This window comes from Diadema antillarum, unplaced genomic scaffold (genome assembly GCF_040938485.1).
Source record: "Diadema antillarum isolate AM-2024a unplaced genomic scaffold, OU_Dant_1.0 seq00000392_RagTag, whole genome shotgun sequence".
NCBI lineage: Eukaryota > Metazoa > Echinodermata > Echinoidea > Diadematoida > Diadematidae > Diadema > Diadema antillarum.
In genome coordinates, this window is record NW_027271387.1 from 1,859,811 (window position 1) to 1,878,409 (window position 18,599).

Genomic DNA, 18,599 nt, shown 5'->3' on the forward strand with positions numbered 1-18,599 from the left:
TTCGGACACGGGGAAGTGGGCCACAGCGCAAGCGCGAAAGAGGAGTCAATAGCCTAGGTCTCTGTAGGAAACTTGCACCCTGCGCCCGCGTACGCATTTGACTAAACCACCGGGACCATGCACCTTTAAAAAGACACCTGCAATTGATAATTAATGCTATGCCATAATTCTAAATTCTTATGTCAATAAAACCAAAGGACAACTGTGGAAACTCGTCCTCAATCTTCATACTCAGTAGAAGGAAAGCTGGTACACAAATGTACACTCATGAATTAGCCTGTTAAAGTAGATCCGATTTTTGCCTGTCTTATGTTCATTTTTTTTACAGACTTAAAATGCTTGCAAAACTGTTAAGTGCAAATGTGTGAGGTGACAGATAGTCTCCTACAATTGATTTTTAACCTTTCATTGCCAATACTAGCATATCTTTCCTGCTATGATTTCAATGATATGCTACTCAATATGCATAACTGGGAATTACCACCCTATTACTAGTGATACTACAACATTACACTGTATGTTCAGGAGGCACCAAAAAAAAAAAAAATAGCTTCCTTGTCATTTTGTCACATTTGTTTTCAAATTCATTGCCTATGCTGGTTCATTCCATCACAAGCTTGTATTAAAACAAAACTATTTCAATATCCTTGCGTGCCTTATTTCTTAGCACACCATAAAACATTGTAATCATAACAGGAAAACACTTTAAATACTGCTACAATTCTATGCACCCACATTCAAACCTCCTTAGTTCTAGGTGGATCAAGATTAAAGGGGAAGGCTAGTCAAACTGATCAGTGGGAATCAGTGGAAATGCTGGGAGATGATTGTTCCAATCCTTATGGGATTCATTCAAGAGTTCATTGTATATCTATGGTTGTGTGAAAATGATTTGCTTCAGAAGGGTCTCATATTCAAGTAATGTGCAGTTTAATGCTTCCAGGTTAGCGTCCCTGGTCAGTGACGGAGCATTAATCTGCACATTACTTGAACATGAGACCGAAGTGGATCAAGATTAAAGGGGAAGGCTAGTAACTGATCAGTGGGAATCAGTGGAAATGCTGGGAGATGATTGTTCCAATCCTTATGGGATTCATTCAAGAGTTCATTGTATATCTATTGTTGTGTGAAAATGATTTGCTTCAGAACGGTCTCATGTTCAAGTAATGTGCAGATTAATGCTCCGTCACTGACCAGGGACGCTAACCTGGAAGCATTAAACTGCACATTACTTGAATATGAGACCCTTCTGAAGCAAATCATTTTCACACAACAATAGATATACAATGAACTCTTGAATGAATCCCATAAGGATTGGAACAATCATCTCCCAGCATTTCCACTGATTCCCACTGATCAGTTACTAGCCTTCCCCTTTAAGTGCAGAAGAACAGAAAAAAAGTGCATTATCTTTTTAAGGCAAGATAACCGAACTTTAATAAACAAGAACAAAAACTTTCAGTGCTGTCATGGACAAAGTAAGTACAGAAACAGCAGAAAGTAGATCAGAAAGTCCAATACTTCTGTGAGCGAAATATGCAAAACAGAGTGCCTATTTACCATTCCTACACAAGTACTGCACAATTTTGAAGAAAAAAAATAAACGAATAAACCAGAGCAGTAGATGTTCATTCCATGCATGAACACCATTAAGGGGAATGAAACTGAAATATGCATTTGCATTGAGTGAAAGCATTAATGACACTGTGAAAGGCTGATAAAAATTGGACAATCTGTTCAAAAGTTGTGCATTCTTTAAACTTATGGTGCAGCCATTGCTGGATGAGAACAGCTCTTGCTGTTCCTATTTCACTCTTTTCCTATTCTTGATCCCTCCTTGTTCCTTATCTTGTTTGACACTGCCTCCCTATTCATCTTCATTCTTCACAGGTTGCCCCATATGATCCTTGGGATCATCACTGACCCACCTCGACCTGTTGTTTGTCCACCCTCTTGCTTTAATCTCCCTCCTTTACTTGTTGGACTCCCTGCCCTTGACTTCTAACCCATTCCTTTACTTTCTCTGTTTGGTGTCCCTATCTCTCCCCTGACTGTGCCTGTTGCATGTAGTCCTTACACTGTATATGTGTTTACCTGTTTGTCATTTTGCCTCTTTGCCTCTGACAAAGATTCTGCTTAGATAAAAAACTCAGGCCCCTTTTGACCCTTTGAATTTTGTGTCACAGATATGAATCAACCTACGGTTTTTCGTCGACAGTAATGTGAGGAATTATTATATGTGTCAGCCTCATAGAGCCGTACTTCTCAACCTTTTCTAACCCAAGGCCCATTTTGGCTCTTCCTTTTTTCTTTCTTTCTTTTTTTTAAGGCCTATTTAGATGTATATGAATATTCTTTATCTATTGTCTGACATTTTTTTGCAGATTCAATGAAGTTGACTGTTTTAATGTCAGTCTTTCTTCAAGGATATATGCAATAAAATTCAGAGCTGCCAATTTGATGAAGAGTGGATAATTACAGGAGCAAAATTACCCCACAGTGAGACAAGGTTAAGAGACTTGCAGAGGTGAGAGAGAATTGTAACAGTGTTTGTTTGTTTGGGTTTTTTTTTTAGAACAGTGTCTTTGAAGAGAAGAGAATTGTAACAGAACCTTCTTCAGAACAATGTTTTTTGCAGAACACATGGTAACAAATTTTCAGTGACTACAAAGAAAATCAAAGCATAATTCAGAGACTCCAACCCCAGGCTTCTTTGAAATTGGAGATTCTCTCGCCTGAACCCCCTAACAAGCTGGAGAATCTGATCGTGTAAATATGCGCACAATATTTTGTGGACATGGCACATCTCATGGGCACTAAGTACAAGCCTGGGTCCAGGGCCCACTTATTAACTGGGTCCTGGAAGCACTCAGGTTTTCACATATAAAGTTAGGTGAGAGAATGCTAAAGTATAACGTGGAGAAAATACATCTAAAGTGGGAGACACACAGATAGAGCGGAAGAAATTCAAACTCAGTCGGGAGAGAGAAATTTCGAGCAAATGGCCTCAAAAAGGGATATCTCCTACCGAAAGCAGGAGAGCTTGAGTTTCAGTTCATTTCATTACTGCAAGGCTGCACTGCTGCTTTACTGTACTCCAGGATTTAGTATTTGGGGAGATTAATTAAAATCTTCATGAATGCATAATTTACAGCACATGTATGGAACTGATGTGGTAAAACACACAAACTGTCATGCATGCAAACTATACAACATCCAGACAGCCATATTTGATTTCCATTTTCAAAACAGGAAGGCATGTCTTTATTCAAAATAAAATGCAACAAACAGAAATATGTGCAAGCCTTATTCAGACAACATGCAATTGTGTTGGGTGAGGAGTAAAAGGGTGTTAAAATGCTGTGGTGTCACAGAGCATCATGCCCTTTTTGTGAAGAAAGGGGGACATGCAGCAGACACATAGGCTTTTCTGATGGGTTTGTGCAAGGGGAAAAGTTAGAGGAATGAATGAAAGGATCTGACTGGGAAAATCTTCTCTAGAAAAACAAAAACGAAAATGCCTGTCACCATAAAATTTGATGATTCTTCACAGTGGAACATAAACTGTATATGCCATACACTGTATATTAGGCGGGGTTTTCTGTGAATTTCGCAAGTCAGGTGCTCCTCACAAATTAAACAGCATGTGAAAATACTAAGTGATCCCAACATTGTTACAACATGCGCAAGTACATGTACTGGTACATTGTAGGCAGTATGCAGTCCCAGAACAAGGTGCATAATAATACAGTTTAACTAGGCCTAATTCTTGGTGTGCCTGCTGTGTGAATGGATATCTGCACTTTCCGATTTCTCCATCCACTGCTTTACTCCTCCACTGCAAATTCAACCACTTTACAAAACTGTTGGAAGTCTTGATTTGTGCAAAAATTACACTCGCTGTAAAATATATGGCATATACAGGATCTGTTGCAATTGCCCTGTACTAGTCCCCCTCCAGTGGTTTTGTGTGAATGTACATGATCAGGTGAAGGCAAACATAAAAGTGCTGAAGACGAAATGATGACAGTGCCGTGTCATCGTCGGTGCCTTACCTGGCCCGATCTCGATGTTTTCCAGAGCCACCTCCTCGTCTGAGTCTTGCTGCCGCCGCTGCTGCTTCTTCTTCTTCGACTTTTTGGGGGCGCGGTAGGGCGCCTCCTCGTCCATGATGCGGTAGTACTTGGCCAGCTTGACGGCGAAGATGATGGAGGGCACGTAGAAGAAGACGCACCAGCCCACGGTGAACCAGAGCGTGTTCTAGGGAGAGAGAGAGAGAGAGGGAGGGACATCAGATCAAAGTGCTGCTGCTGTGGGTGCAAACTATGTCCTTAGCCATCGGCACACAAATGATTATAAATGTTATCGATGCTATGACAATATCACATCAATCTTTGTCAGTGAGGATGTAACAAGAAGGCACAAAAGTTAGAGAATTTTATGATTTCTGAGCATAGAGTGGACAACATGAACACTAGCAAACTCTAACATAACCTATTATATCTAATACACCAATACAAATATTATCTTATGTCTTTTGACTTCATTCTCAGAAGCATGACCCTGAATCAATTCAAACACTTTAATGACAAATGGGTTATATAATCAGACACTGTACATTTGAGCACCAGTGAACACTTTACAAGTAGGCACTCTTATCATCATTATTGCAGTGGATATAGAAGAGACTTCATTCTTACCACAGATGCAATGGAATAATCACAAGACGACTGGACGGCATATGCATACAACGAGGATAATATCTTGCACTGAGCAAACTCCGATGTCACCTGTGAAGTCAGACAAAGTACAAACAATGTGGTCACAAGATGGCCAAACCGTCAAGGAAGCAAACTTTCAAAAGGAACACAAATAGCACTTTAACTTCAACATCATATGGTACAATTTGACACTACGGTAGCATGGTTGGCAGCTATGTTTGCTAACTATAAGATAATTCTTGTATCAATTTACAAAATTTCAAACATGTTTCTTATACTGACTAAATCTTCCTTTCATTTTCGATTTGTATACATACATTCAATATCACACTTTTTTAGGGGAAACGGTAGTACAATGGTTGGGTGGTAAAGTGTGTCTGAAGCAATGGGCTAATATTGTAAAGGATCATTTAATATGTAGAGAGCCACTTACCAATGGTGAAATGGTTTGTAATAATGCTCAACAAAATTTGAACGAAAGCATGTCTCACTCCACTTGAGAACTACAGTATAAGATTACTGTAGAACAAGAAATGTTCGCGTGCATTTTAATTTCGGAAGATTCGCAAAATCAAAATGCACATGAAAGTTCTTGCCTACACTATACGCATTGAATGTTAGAGGCAACTCGCGAAAATTTCATGCCGTGAAAAAAACCATTGGCTCCAATTCGCAAAAATTTCATGCCACGAAAATATTGTGTTTTACAGTATAGCAACAGCTAGGCCATGTTCTCATTGCAGCCTGCATGGCATTACTGTCAGGCAATAGAATTTCAGAGTCTGTCTTCGTGCACAGGACAAAAATTCCTGACCATACAATCACTCGTCCCATTCTGGTACAAGCTTTCCTCTTTTCTGCTTTGAGCCCGCCCTCCATCTCTCACCTGGTCCTGGATTTCCAGGTAGAACTGATCGGCGTACCCCAGCAGCCTATCCGCATACTCCACGCTGATGCCGACAATGGCGTCCGAAGTGGCATTGCTGGACAGCGCCCCCTCGGGAACGCCAATGGCCACAACAGTCCGGTTTATCTCCAGGTCCAACTGCATCTCCAGCATTTGCAATGTCACAAGGTTATTCTGAATCTGGGCCTAGTGTTTTATTGCCAGGAAAACACAATAACACATGGGAAGAAAAAAAAAAGATGAGGAAAAAGACAGAGAAAAAAAGGGCATGGGTAGGATCCTGGTCTGTAAACTTTAAGGCATATATTATCTCTCTTACATTTTTTGTTTTCTCTCTTTTCTTTTAGCAGTAGACATTTTTAAGTAAACATGAAAATTCTCTTACTTCACACCATCTAATTCAATGTGATTTGTGTCAAACCCTCCTTGCAGTCACACAGCAAAGATAAAAGACGCAAGATTTGATTATGATCTACTGGTATAAGCACACATTCTGCTGATTTCAATATAGAGCCTGAAAAGCATTAATATTAAAGAACAAGATTGTAGTCTTAAGTGACCAACTCATTGATAATCTATATACATGGGTTTCTCAAACACATGACCAAAGTTGCAATTGATAGAATGTCTTAAAACTGGGACTTGTGCCTTTTAATTTGTAAATGGTGCAGAAAGGGTACATAAATTACTACCAATTAACCACCAGTATTCAAAGTATATATGAGATACAGTAAGAGGTGTGATGTGTGCGTTCAATATATGGGAAGGCTAAGAAAAAAAGACATAAAAAATCTGCATACAGTAAATCCATTTTGACACAAATTGTGCATTTAGTGTCCCATCTGTCACAAAACAATGGAATTCTGACAATGAATACATTTAGCAAACATGCCTGCATGTAGACAGTTGTATGGATGCAAATCACTTCCTATGGCTTGCTCTATGAGGCACTCTGACTGGCTGAGAGGAAATGGAACAGTTCTCCCTATTGGTTCCCACAACCTGTGATGGGTGGGTTTTCATTACATTAAAACATGGCCATAAAGACATTCAGAATGTTTGGTTTTGAGGTAACCAGTATTGGCATTCATCTCAGATGACTGGAAATGAAAAAGAATGAGAGTACAGAGAAGAACAGACAGGTGGATTCTAGAATGCCACAGCAGTTCTCTTTGGTCCAGAGTCTTGAGTAAATCTTACCACATTGGCCTGCATCGGGTCCACAATTTCCTGTTGGATGTCGTCTAGTTTGTCTGCCTGGGCTGTTAAGTTGTCTCTGACAGTCTACATGGAGAAACAGAAGGAGGTAAGTGAGGTTATACCTATTAGCTATACATGGCACACAGTAGGCAGTATTCATAACAGGTTGGGGTTTTACAGATACGGTACTAGTGTAGATTGCATGATCAATCCAAATTTCAACCTGGAACAGTGTGTCACGAACATGCATTCATGTAAATTCAAGGGATGGTACAGTTTTAGTTGAGATGGGGTTTGAGGTTTCCAATGTTTTTTGGATGATTTTTTTGTTGTTGTTGAGATAATGACAAACCTCCTATGACATATGAAAGAGCATAGAACACTAAGAGGAATTCAGTTTATTTGATGAAAATTAGTTTTGACATGACTGAAGTATCCACAATAAAGCAATCCCAGTAAAAGGTGGGACCCATATTTCATTAGATTGCTTAGTTTTACTTTGTTTTCTGATATCTCAGCCACTTCAAAATTGATTATCGTCAAATAAACTTTGAAATCCTCTCGAATTGTATGCTTTTGAACATTTCACAGAGTGGTATCTAAGTATCTTCCAAAAAACTTAAAGCTGAATTCTCACCTCAACCAATTCTATACCATCCCTTTAAGTGTAACAGGTTCAGCCCACGTAGGGGTAGAAGGTTTCAAATCTTTTCAGACTGACTATGGCGAGGGGAAGTTCAGTTGCTGTCACTAAAAGTTTTGTGGTGATCTGTTTGGTGTCACTTAAGATATGTGTGACGTGTTGTTGAGTTGTCACCATCTCTTCCTTTCCTTCATATTAAACAAGTGTATGGAACCATCATAACTCCTGAGTCATAAAACTTGGAAAATATTATGAAATATGACTTTTTTTAGTTCATGCACAACACTTTTTTTCCCTCACACAACTGAGTATTGACAGGCACAACAATAAAAGAAACCAAAATATATCTTTTAGTAGGTTTATCTGGATTCCTTACCGGTTCGGATATGGCAACATTCCGTAGTTCAATAGCATACTCTGTAAGGTTGACTCCAGTAATGTTTGCAGTGAGCTGTAATTAGGGGAGAAGAACAGAACAAATCAATATAGTACAAAATGTTTTGCAGTATTTTCAAACTTTTAGCAATTGATGACTTCAACATTTTACAAAACACAAACAAAATCTCCTTCACAAGTCATCCCATGAACCAATACCTGTGCTAGCTGTTTCTGCAAATGTATCCAGGAATTAATCAAAGCTTTGTGTATGCAACATGTGGTCATTATTAAAGCTCCTGCACCACAGAGAACCAAGAAACACAACTATGAGAAAATATTTACACTAAAAAACATTATTGTACTTGAACAATAAATACTCACAAACCTCATCTCAGTTCTCTACATTTTTTGCAGAACTTTGAAAAAATGGTAACAACAACTCTTTATACCACTCTTTGCAGCATGCAGCATTTGGGAACACTTGACTCTTTTTTTTTTTTTTTCTGGATCAGATCCTAATCAATCATAAGTTAACACTAAGCATTTTGGGCTGCGGTCCTCACTTGTTAATATACAACCGTATCATCAGTTTACATCAAAGTTTACCTCTTACAGTTTTTGACATTGGCAGAGAAAGGGTCAAAGGTCATCCCACCCCTCAAGTGGATAAAGAGGCAGAAAATTGGAACGATTCTTGAACGTGAATTCCCCTAAATTGTCTACTAATATGCCTACGATATCCTCTGGTGCCACAGGAATAACAGGTCTCCATTGTCGGATGCCTGTTCTAAACTGGCTATAATGCTGTATTCTACAATCCACATATGCTGTGTTAGCTCAAGTTGCAAAGGCCTATTTTGGGGGCGGGGGGTTTAGAAGCTCTGTATTTCAAGGATGATTCCAAAATGATATCCACAGTCATTCTGCAAAGGAACTAATTGAAGCTTCCAGGAGTGGCTATAAAGTCAAAAGCAAGAATTTTTTACCTATCTCGCTCAAGGATGGTAAAAGCAATTGGGTCTTGACTTAAAAACAAGAACAAACATGAAGAAAAGTCATATCAAAGGTGATAAAAAGACCTCAACTAAAGGAGCATTTTGATTTCATAGAGTGTGTTTGGCCTGATGCCACAAATGAATTCTACTACACAAAAGACCTTGATGCCATACCAGTGCTTCAAACTCGGTGTAGTTGAGCTGCCCTAACTCTGTCAGCTTTGTCAGGTTGGTGAGCTGGTCGACAAAGTCGTTGAAGGGGAAGTCGTAGGTGATGTCGTCGGGGGCGATTTCGTCGACGAGTTTCTGGACTTCGGTCTCCAGCTCTTCTAGAAGCTACAGATTATAACATAGACACAGAAATGGAAATAACAAAACAAACAAACATGGAATACCTTTAGTAAGCATTTGTTTATCATTCATATGCATGTATTGTATGAAAAAGGGCACTGTATACACATATCTAGGGAGTCTGATCTTTCATTAATCAGGACTTCCTGACAATTTCACCTGAGGTTAAATTTGTGATCGTAGAATACAGTAATGGATAGAAAAATCTGGAAGCGCACTGGCATACACTGTAATTCCATAAACTAAATCTTTCTTGTAAGACATGTCTCAGTATCACTCGTGCATCTACACTACTGCTCCACAACTTGATGAAAATGGCCAAAAAGTGACAAGGATGACCGCGTTATTCGAAAATGACAAGGGTAAGCAAGTTTGTATCCTTGTCATGTGGATGGGTCTATTATGGTAAATTTTTAGCTTTAATGGCAATTTTTTCAAAATCACACGAATCATGTACATCAAGGTCCCTCTATGATGAGCACTAATTACATACAGTGTAGCACTGAACATATTTACAAATTTCTGGTTTCTGTAAGTAATTGAATGAGAAAAAAACTTTCAGAGCACAGCGCCATCAATGTTCTACTCTATAGATACACCACTGACCTCGGCAATGCTATCAAAGTTGTACAGGGAGTCCAGCATGAGGGCGCTATACGCCGAGGCCCCCTCGTCGCACTCGGTCAAGATGCCAGTGGACGTCAGAGGGATGGAGGAGTTCTGCAGGATGAGATCCCCAAAGTAGTAGCCGTCCACGACGACATTGGGCTGGTCTATCGTCTGCGGGAATACGACAAGTTTTGACCAGAAGGTCACGATGTTAACATTCATATTACAATTTCAACAAAGCAAGATGTGGCTGAATACAGGAATTCTGCGCTTGACCTTTGCTCAACACGACATCTGTCTGGTGTGGTGGGGGGGGGGAAGAATTTTCAGAATGGACAATAGATCGAGGAAACGGTAAAAACAAGACAAGGAAAGAAGGAGGAAGAAAATGGAAGGAGGAAGAAGACGAAGGAGGGGATGAGGAGATGAAGGATGAGGAAAGTAAAATTGAAGAAGTACATGAGAAAGAGGAATTAGAGAAGGTACAACAGAAAAGAGCAAAAAACAACAACAACAAGACAATGAAGGAGAAATGGAAGAAGAATAAAAAAGAGAAAGCAGATACAGAAGAACGCATGAAAGGAAATGGATAGATAAAGATGAATGAACAAAAGAGAATAAGTATCAAAAGATGATTAATATTTAATAGGAAGGCCATCTTGCACTAAGAAAGAAAGAAGGTGAAGAGAGTCTCTGTGCATCTCAAACTCACCTCATTGAGGAGCTCGTAGCTGAGCAGGGGTGCACAAGTGAGCGTGACGACACTGAGCGGTGTGAAGAGCACGCATGTGATGATCATCAGGAATGGGGCCAACAGGAAGGTGAAGAAAACTCCCCTGCAGAAGAAAACAAAAATATGAAAATACAGTATATTTTATATATCGTTATTAATGTCAGAGAGACAGCATATGTAGGTACTTAAATTATAAACACTTTTGTGTTTGATATAACAAACATGATGAAGCACAAAGCTTTGTGCTTCTAGGCAAAATACAATGCTTCATTTTTACACCACATTGCAGGATTAGTTTCCTCTGCCTCTCAAACAGCAATGCCTACCTACAGTGTATATCAGGAGGCCGCAGAACATCAGCGCAAAGCACAACCTCTACATGATGAGAAGTGCTATCACAGGACTGAAGTATTTAAAGGACAAGTTCACCTTCATATACTGTATACGCTATAATTTTCGCGTACATATATTTTCGCGAATTGTCGCTGTCACACATTTTCGCGAGTGGTTAAATTCGCGATTGGGGGACCAGAGAAAATATGAAGTGGCAAAGAAAGTGTGAATTTTCAACTTACTAGCAAATAAGAATGATACTAGTTATACACTGCATGAAAAAGACTTGCCAAACTCTGCGAACTAGTAAGTTAGAATTCAACATTTTTGAAGTGATGAGTCCATCGCGCTAGATTTCTGACGAGTGGTTCCCTTGCGATAATGGATTGGCTCTCTACAGTATTCGTAAGTAGACGTGGACATGCGTAAACAAGCTTAGCCAGTATGGTCTGTTCGGTAAGCCGTGACATGGTATACTAGTGCTGAAATGTTCGTATCATCAAGGCAAGGGATTCATTTTGGAAGGTAATATTTTCGCGTGTTGTTAATTTCGCGAATAGCTCCCAACTCGCGAAATTCGCGAAAATAAAACCCCCGCGAAATATATAGCGTATACAGTACATGTGGATTGAGTGAAGGCTACAATATTAGTAGGACACATCAGTGACAGTTTGGGGAAAATCCGACAATCCATTCAAAAGTTATGAATTTTTAAAATATCTGTGCAATTACTGCTGGAGGAGAAGACTACTACAGTGTATGATGTCACATGCGTACAACGATATAAGGAAAATAAAAAGAGAATTTCACAAAACTTGACTTTTTGAATATAGTGCATATTTCTTTGACTTGTTACTGACTTATGTTAGGGGTAATATTATTCCCCTTGACTTCTGAAAGAGAGAAGTCGAGTGTTCTTTTATCATGTGAGAAAAGTGAGAATATCTTGAATTTTCTTTATACTTTCTTTATACAGTTGTACTCATATGACATCACAAGCTATAGTAGTCTTCTCATCTAGCCATGACTAGGCAGAAACTTCAAAAATTCATAACTTTTGAACGAATTGTCTGATTTTCCTCAAACTCTCATTGATGTGCTCTACTAATATAGCTGCATTCACTCAACCCACATGTCTATGAAGGTGAACTTGTCCTTTAAGCCATTAAGAAGTGAAATCATAAGACCCAAATATGTAAGCCATTAACCCGTTGAGGATGAGTCCCACGTATACTTGGGCAGGTGTCTGTGGGAAATGCGTGTCATAGCAAAATCAGTCCGTCCTCAACAGGTTAAAAGAAGTAGGATACAATGTAAGTCAATAAGAAGTGGGGTGCAATTTTCGTCAATTGTCTTCCCCTATTCAACTGCTGTCTGATATGAGTACTCAGTCTGTTAACTGAAAAGGACAAGGAAATATTCATGAGAATTTTGCACATCAGGAATTCTTTCATACATATTCATTGATTCCAACAACAACAAAAAACAACTGTAAACCTTCAAATTTGACTCATCTTGTCATATGCACAGGCATCAAAGAACTATAGACCGATTCTGTGACACGCTATGTGTATTTTTGGCATGGGCAGCGCCATTACTGCGGTGTCCCAGCCGACCCCCCCCCCCCCCCACTCCCCCACCCCTCTCCCTACATTAGCACGAAACTGATGCATGGTTGCTTTAGCCAATGGGCGTCTCGTTCTGAGTGCGCGAATGCTTGCTTAGTGCGCGAACCTTTGTTACAAGTGCGCGATAAACATGTTGCCGGGGGGTGGGGGAGAGAAGGGGGGGGTTGGCTGGGACACCGCAAAATGAGCTAATGGCCGAGCCCAGTGCCACAAATTGTCTGCTGCCCTCAACGAACCCGAATCGGTCTATACTGATTTGGGAAGTTGCCAAGGAGAGAGAGAGAGAGAGAGAGAAAAAAAAAAGAAGAAAGCCTTAAATATTTAATCCACTTTGAAGCCAGCCATGATCTTTTTTTTTTTTAATGAATCACATAAAATGAATCTGACATGCAAGGTGCCCATGTCTGCAAGATGTCCAACTCTCAGATACAACTTTTAATGAAATATGAAGAGGAGCTGCAATGAAATACGTAACTTTTTTTTTGATTTCCTTTCATTTTGTCCTGCACACTGTAGCAGAAAGATACAGAGGAGGACCATTTACGCCAACAGTGAAAAATTACCTATGGCACTTTGGAGAAAGCCTGCTGAGCAGACTGTGACAAGAGCCATCTAAAACACTGCCAAGAAAGAAATCTCAGACTGAAGCATAATTTTTCAAACTTTGGGAGAAGTTTGCTGGGTCCATTTGCAGTGTAGTACAATACTTATGAAATAAAATATATATATATTTTCGTTGAAAGACTTCTACTTATGAGTATTTGGATTCCTCCTCAAAGCCATAGCCTTCCAAGCTACATGTATCAAAAAGTCACTTTCATGATGCAGAACACCGAGCAAACTGCACATGCCCACTAGGGTGGCACAAGCTCGCCATATTTCTTCATTGATATATCTTAAAACTTTCTGTTGCAGTGTGAACGCGCACCCACCAAACCTGTTGATATCTCAACATTGCGATATTTGCAGATGTGAATGGGGCCATGCAGACGTCTGGCCACACAGAGTGGTAATGGAAAACCTTGAGATAAAGCATCAAGATCAAACATTTCTACCCATCATTGCAGCATGGCATCTGTCGGGGCGTGTTGCAAATCCCACGAGTGATGCCTCGGATCTGATATTCTGCGAATTCTGGGTGGGCCGGAATCGATCCCAGAAGGAAAGATGGAGGAGGAAGAGGGATTAGTGCACTGTCTACTCAATGGAACTAATTAATGGTGCAAGATTTCTTACTGCACTATAGATTTATTTGTTTCTTCCTTGTATTTTTCCCCTTTCCCTCTATTTAAAATCGTACTTGGTGCTTGCTGCTGGATAAGTCATACATGGGGATGTTGCAGATGATGGCTTTGATAGGCCCGTCCCTCTTATCACACATCTTAATCCCTCATCCCACACTGAACTTCATCTGCAATCCATTTCCCCGCCTCCGATCTGGAATCCTTTGGGGGGTGGGGGGGGGGGGGGGGGACAGACACTCCTGGACAGAAGGAGGGAAGGATGGGGGTAGGGGTTGAAGGGTGATTTAGAGATCTGAAATGGACTTTATAGGAAGTGGGGAAGAGGATGTGCCATGTTCGTGTTTTTCCGCGTCAGAGATGGGCTGACCGAAAAGACAAACTTATGGCCGCGGTTTGGACACAGGCTGCCATGTCCACTAGCACCCATCAAGAATGCCGTGGGCACACAAGTAGGGGTCAAACATATCACCCCTAACCCACCCTTGCCCTCCATCTATAATTGATTTCACAGCATGACATGTCCTTTACTAGACTTGTACATGTACTTTAAGAAACATGACTTAGATATAAATGTAATACAAAAATATGCTGCTGTCCTGTTTACACATACACACAAACATACACACAAATATGGAACTTCTAAATTTAACTTCATATCACAATTATTTCTTTGGGTAGGGGATTCTACATGACACTAAAAATGTCACTTGCTCAGTCTGATATACAAACAAAACTGTACCATAAAGTAAATAATTAGTCTATCAGGAGAAATCTCAGAGCACAATCAAAGCCCAAAACTGGCATTTTTCTAGTAGCCTGTATCTATCATTGCAACAAGTTGAAAGTTTCCTGCAACTGCCATCGGCAGGAGCGGCAACGCTTTCCGCGATTGCCATCTAAAGACTTCCCTAACTGCCAGATTCAGAGGCATGAGCGAAGAAGAGGATTTGAGTGAAGTCGGCATCAATTTCAGTCGCGATGATCTATGCCACTAATGTGCGTCTACGACACGTTCACAAAGTGACTGTCAGTGTGACTCAATACCAAAGTCAATGGTACGTGAGGGCACTAGCTATCAAAAAAAAAGTAGAATAATGAAAAAAAAGGGAGAATGGCACCCACATCTCATTCTTGGTTTGGGATTTTTTTTTTCTTTTTTTTTGAGGGATGAATCTTTGATTGAATCAAGCGGCATAACAAACAACTTCCTTCAGAAATGTCAGGCAGTCTGACTGTGAGTAACCGTGGCACAATACTATGGGTTCCGGATACGGCAGGAAGAGCTGGCGTTCACGTTTACGGTTACCGTCGCACACACATGCCATCTCATCATGACAAAGTGAAAAATGCGCTTACCGGCCCTTTTCCCTTTCACCAAATTATTCATCAATACAATCATATCCTGATGTAAATACACAAAAAAATTGTAAGTCTGGTTTTGAAAAATCACAGCATTTTTTATGATGATGTGTATCATATCGTTCAAACATGGTCAAAATTTGTGGAAAGGCAACCAAAGTTAATCCCTTCATGACTTCACATCAAGTATGTCATAATTATGAATATTTCCTCTTCCTTTTCAAAATGCGGAAGGTAATATCATGCTGGGTTTTTTTTAATTTGCAACCCAACTTTAATGAGTCTTCCATCCCATGTGTTTTGCTGTGTTGTACAAAAGAATCTTGCCATAAAGTGACACTCACATGGAAAAAAAAAATTCCTCCAAATCCCTCCTCCCCCCCCCCCCCACGTTACTAACATTTTTAGAAAATATTCATAGCAGAAGCAAACGATTTTGCAAGAACCATCTTGGATTTTTTAATATTACCCAAACAGGCATTTTAATATACTCCTTAAAATTCTTGATTTCATCAAGATTAACTCCTATCTCAGAGCTCTTGGCCACCACCCATCCTCCTGATTCAAGGGACTGAATTCAAAATGGCTGCATGATTAACGTCACATCCTGTCTCATCTTGTGTTACGTACGTCTCGGGTAAAACTTGACAAGCACTGCATTTTTAACACCTTGGCACAAGTGAACCTACACTCCCCAGTCCTGCTGCAAAACACTCGGCCATTCCAAGCTGACCAATCAAAACTGAGCGGTGGAAGATAGCGATCACTTGAACAGCGAGCCAACAATCACATAAACTTGAAGCTACGAGGCCGCCCCGACATCACTGAAATAATCGAGTGTCCTTTGGCAACTTTTAACTCTGTCACTATCTCCCCTTAAATCAAGGAATTTTATCAGTATCTATTAGAGACAGGGTGAAATTAAGGGTCTTACACTAAGAAGCTGCTCCAGGCATCACTTACCAACACATAAAATACGAATCCTCTCCTTCCCCCTCCTCCCCCCCCCCCCACTTCTAAAAACAACAACAAAAACAAAAATCCTGATCCCACAAGACAGACCAATAATGCATAACAAAACAAAACTAACCTAAAACAAAAGCAAACACATAAATGTGAGTTTGAATTTAAAGGGAAGGGGGAAGGGGGGGGGGGGGAGGGAGGGGGACAATCTTATCCCAGAGGTCACCCTGGCCTGGCCAGAGAGTTACAGCAAGCTATCACTGGATAAGGACGACACAAACAGGTGCTAAGGCGAGGAAAGACGACATTTGTCCGGGGGCGCGTACGTCCCATATCAAGTGGCGGGAAGATTAGGGGTTAATTGCTAGGTAGGTTATGGGGATCTTCTTCTTCTTTTTTTTTCTTCCCCTCTGTCTGTTCTTTCCAGTTGCTTATATAGCTGAGGCTGATAGATAGAGATAGGGGTTTTCTAAACATACACAAGCTCGGTCTCAGTCTCAGTAGATGTATGTAATTTACATTGTACAAATGAATTCATCCTGTCACGACATGAGAATGCAAAGACTCGCATTAATGCATTTTTCTCATCTCACTATTTTGTCCACCAATATCACTTCAACTTTTAATTGATGTGTTTAAATTCAAGGATTTTCTAAATCCCTAAATGAGTAACAATAAGCTTTTAAAGTCATCTACTTCCATCAAATGCATCCAGCTTATGTGCAATACTGCCACATGGTGCAAAACCACAGGAAAATCTTTCTGGTAGTTAGGAACTACTTTTGTGTTATTCAAATTCATGAAATTCTTCTGTTGAGATGTTTTTATTGCAACTGATTGACAAATTGCCCTACATCGACGTAAAGTTTCGACAAGTTTTGTGTTGTATGAGACCTGTGCTAAAATGTGAACATGAGCGCAAAGAGGCTCCTAAATCAGTCTGGCCCAGTTGTCAGGGTTCCAACATACTCTTGGATTCAGGTCAAGCGCATCTCACAGCCATCTGGATACATCCTGAAATCTGATAACCAGAATTCCCGTCCTGCGTCTGGGTAAAAATATTTCACTGCTAGGACCCCGGATCGAGAAGAAATGAAATTCATCGCAGGAGAGATATCAATCGAAACTTAGCAGCTAACCATCCGCCGAACAGCTTACCATTTAAAGCCACCGTATGTGGCACTGGTCTCCACGACTGAGAACGATGAATAGTTCATCTAAACCCACACTTCTCAATCTTTTTTAACCTGAGGCCCACTTTGGCCTCCTGCAATTTTTGTCTGTTTGTTTGTTGTTGTTGATTTTTTTTTTTTTTTTTTTTTTTTTGGGGGGGGGGGGGGGGGGGCTTTAGGCCGGTTGGATCTAATACGAATCTTTTTCATTTCATTTTCAGCTGACATCGTGGCTCACCTAAGAGAGTTTCATGGCCCACCGGTTAAGAAGCGGTGATCTAAACAGCAAAAATATCTCTGAATAGTTAGAGTAACTGTAACTCTATTATGGGGCATATATATGGCTGAGCGGTGAAGTTTACGTGGATAAAACAGCAGGCTTCAGTGTACATGAGTCCCAGTCCAGCAGTAAAGCATGTGATTGACATGCCTTTTGGGTGAGACTTTTAAGTCATTGGTCCCATGTGTAGGAGAGGCATACCTTCTGCACATAAAAGAACCCACTTTACTTATCTGGCAAAGAGCAGGGTTAAACCCAAGTGAAGTGGTCAAATACACACACACACAAAAAAACAAAAAACAAAAAACAAAACAAAAGAAAGGCTGATAGTCAGGTGGTAAGGCCTATGGGTCACAGTCACTATAAGTTGACCTTTCGCTGCGTTGGCAGAATGAGAGATTGCAAAAGAAGTAATGATAGTAACACCAACAACATCAATGTTGATAATAATAATAATATGAAATAATGATAGTAATAACAATGCTTCCTTTCAGCCTTTAAAGACCACTTTAATTTGACTTCCAAATGGTTGATACAGTCTTTGAAAAAAGAGCTTGGAAAATAAGGTGACCTTTCTTCCTCTCTCATGATGACAATATCACCTCCTCCCCACGTTTGTTTTTTATGTATATACGATCCATGCCAAAAGTCCCTTTGGTAAAAAAACAAAAACAAAAACAAAAACACCTCCGAGACAGTTCTCCAAGCTGAACTTCACAGTTTAACTGCTGAGGACAAACTGATTTTCCTACAACACGCATTTCCCATAGACACCTGCCCGAGTATACTCCGGACTCGTCATCATCGTCATCAACGGGTTAAGAAAGGCAAGAAATAATGTAGTTCAAGACCCACATCCGCCTTCAAGGTGTATGCACGCAGCATCTTCGAGGTCAATGTTGTTAAGTTTGACAATCAAATAATCCCTGCACAGATTATAGCATGTATTTTTTTCTCTTACGATGCCTAACACATCTTCCAAAAGTGGTGTGTGTGTTTGTGTGTGTGTGTGTGTGTGTGTGTGTGTGTGTGTGTCTATATGAGGTAGAGAGAAATAGAGAATTTAAGAGAGAGAAAGAGCAA

The 18,599-nt window shown here is 40.2% G+C and overlaps 1 protein-coding gene across 1 annotated transcript in view; it reads right to left on the bottom strand.

The window, feature by feature from the left end:
• Nucleotides 1-18,599, bottom strand: part of LOC139731982 (prominin-1-A-like) — a 114,051-nt gene that overhangs the window by 25,735 nt on the left and 69,717 nt on the right. Inside the window, exons 12-19 of the mRNA XM_071642855.1 lie at nt 10,517-10,640; nt 9,802-9,975; nt 9,019-9,180; nt 7,848-7,922; nt 6,829-6,912; nt 5,608-5,814; nt 4,701-4,790; nt 4,056-4,260 (exon numbers count right to left, since the gene is read on the bottom strand). Of these exons, the coding sequence (XP_071498956.1) occupies nt 4,056-4,260; nt 4,701-4,790; nt 5,608-5,814; nt 6,829-6,912; nt 7,848-7,922; nt 9,019-9,180; nt 9,802-9,975; nt 10,517-10,640 (1,121 nt within the window). The remainder of the gene's footprint in view (nt 1-4,055; nt 4,261-4,700; nt 4,791-5,607; nt 5,815-6,828; nt 6,913-7,847; nt 7,923-9,018; nt 9,181-9,801; nt 9,976-10,516; nt 10,641-18,599) is intronic.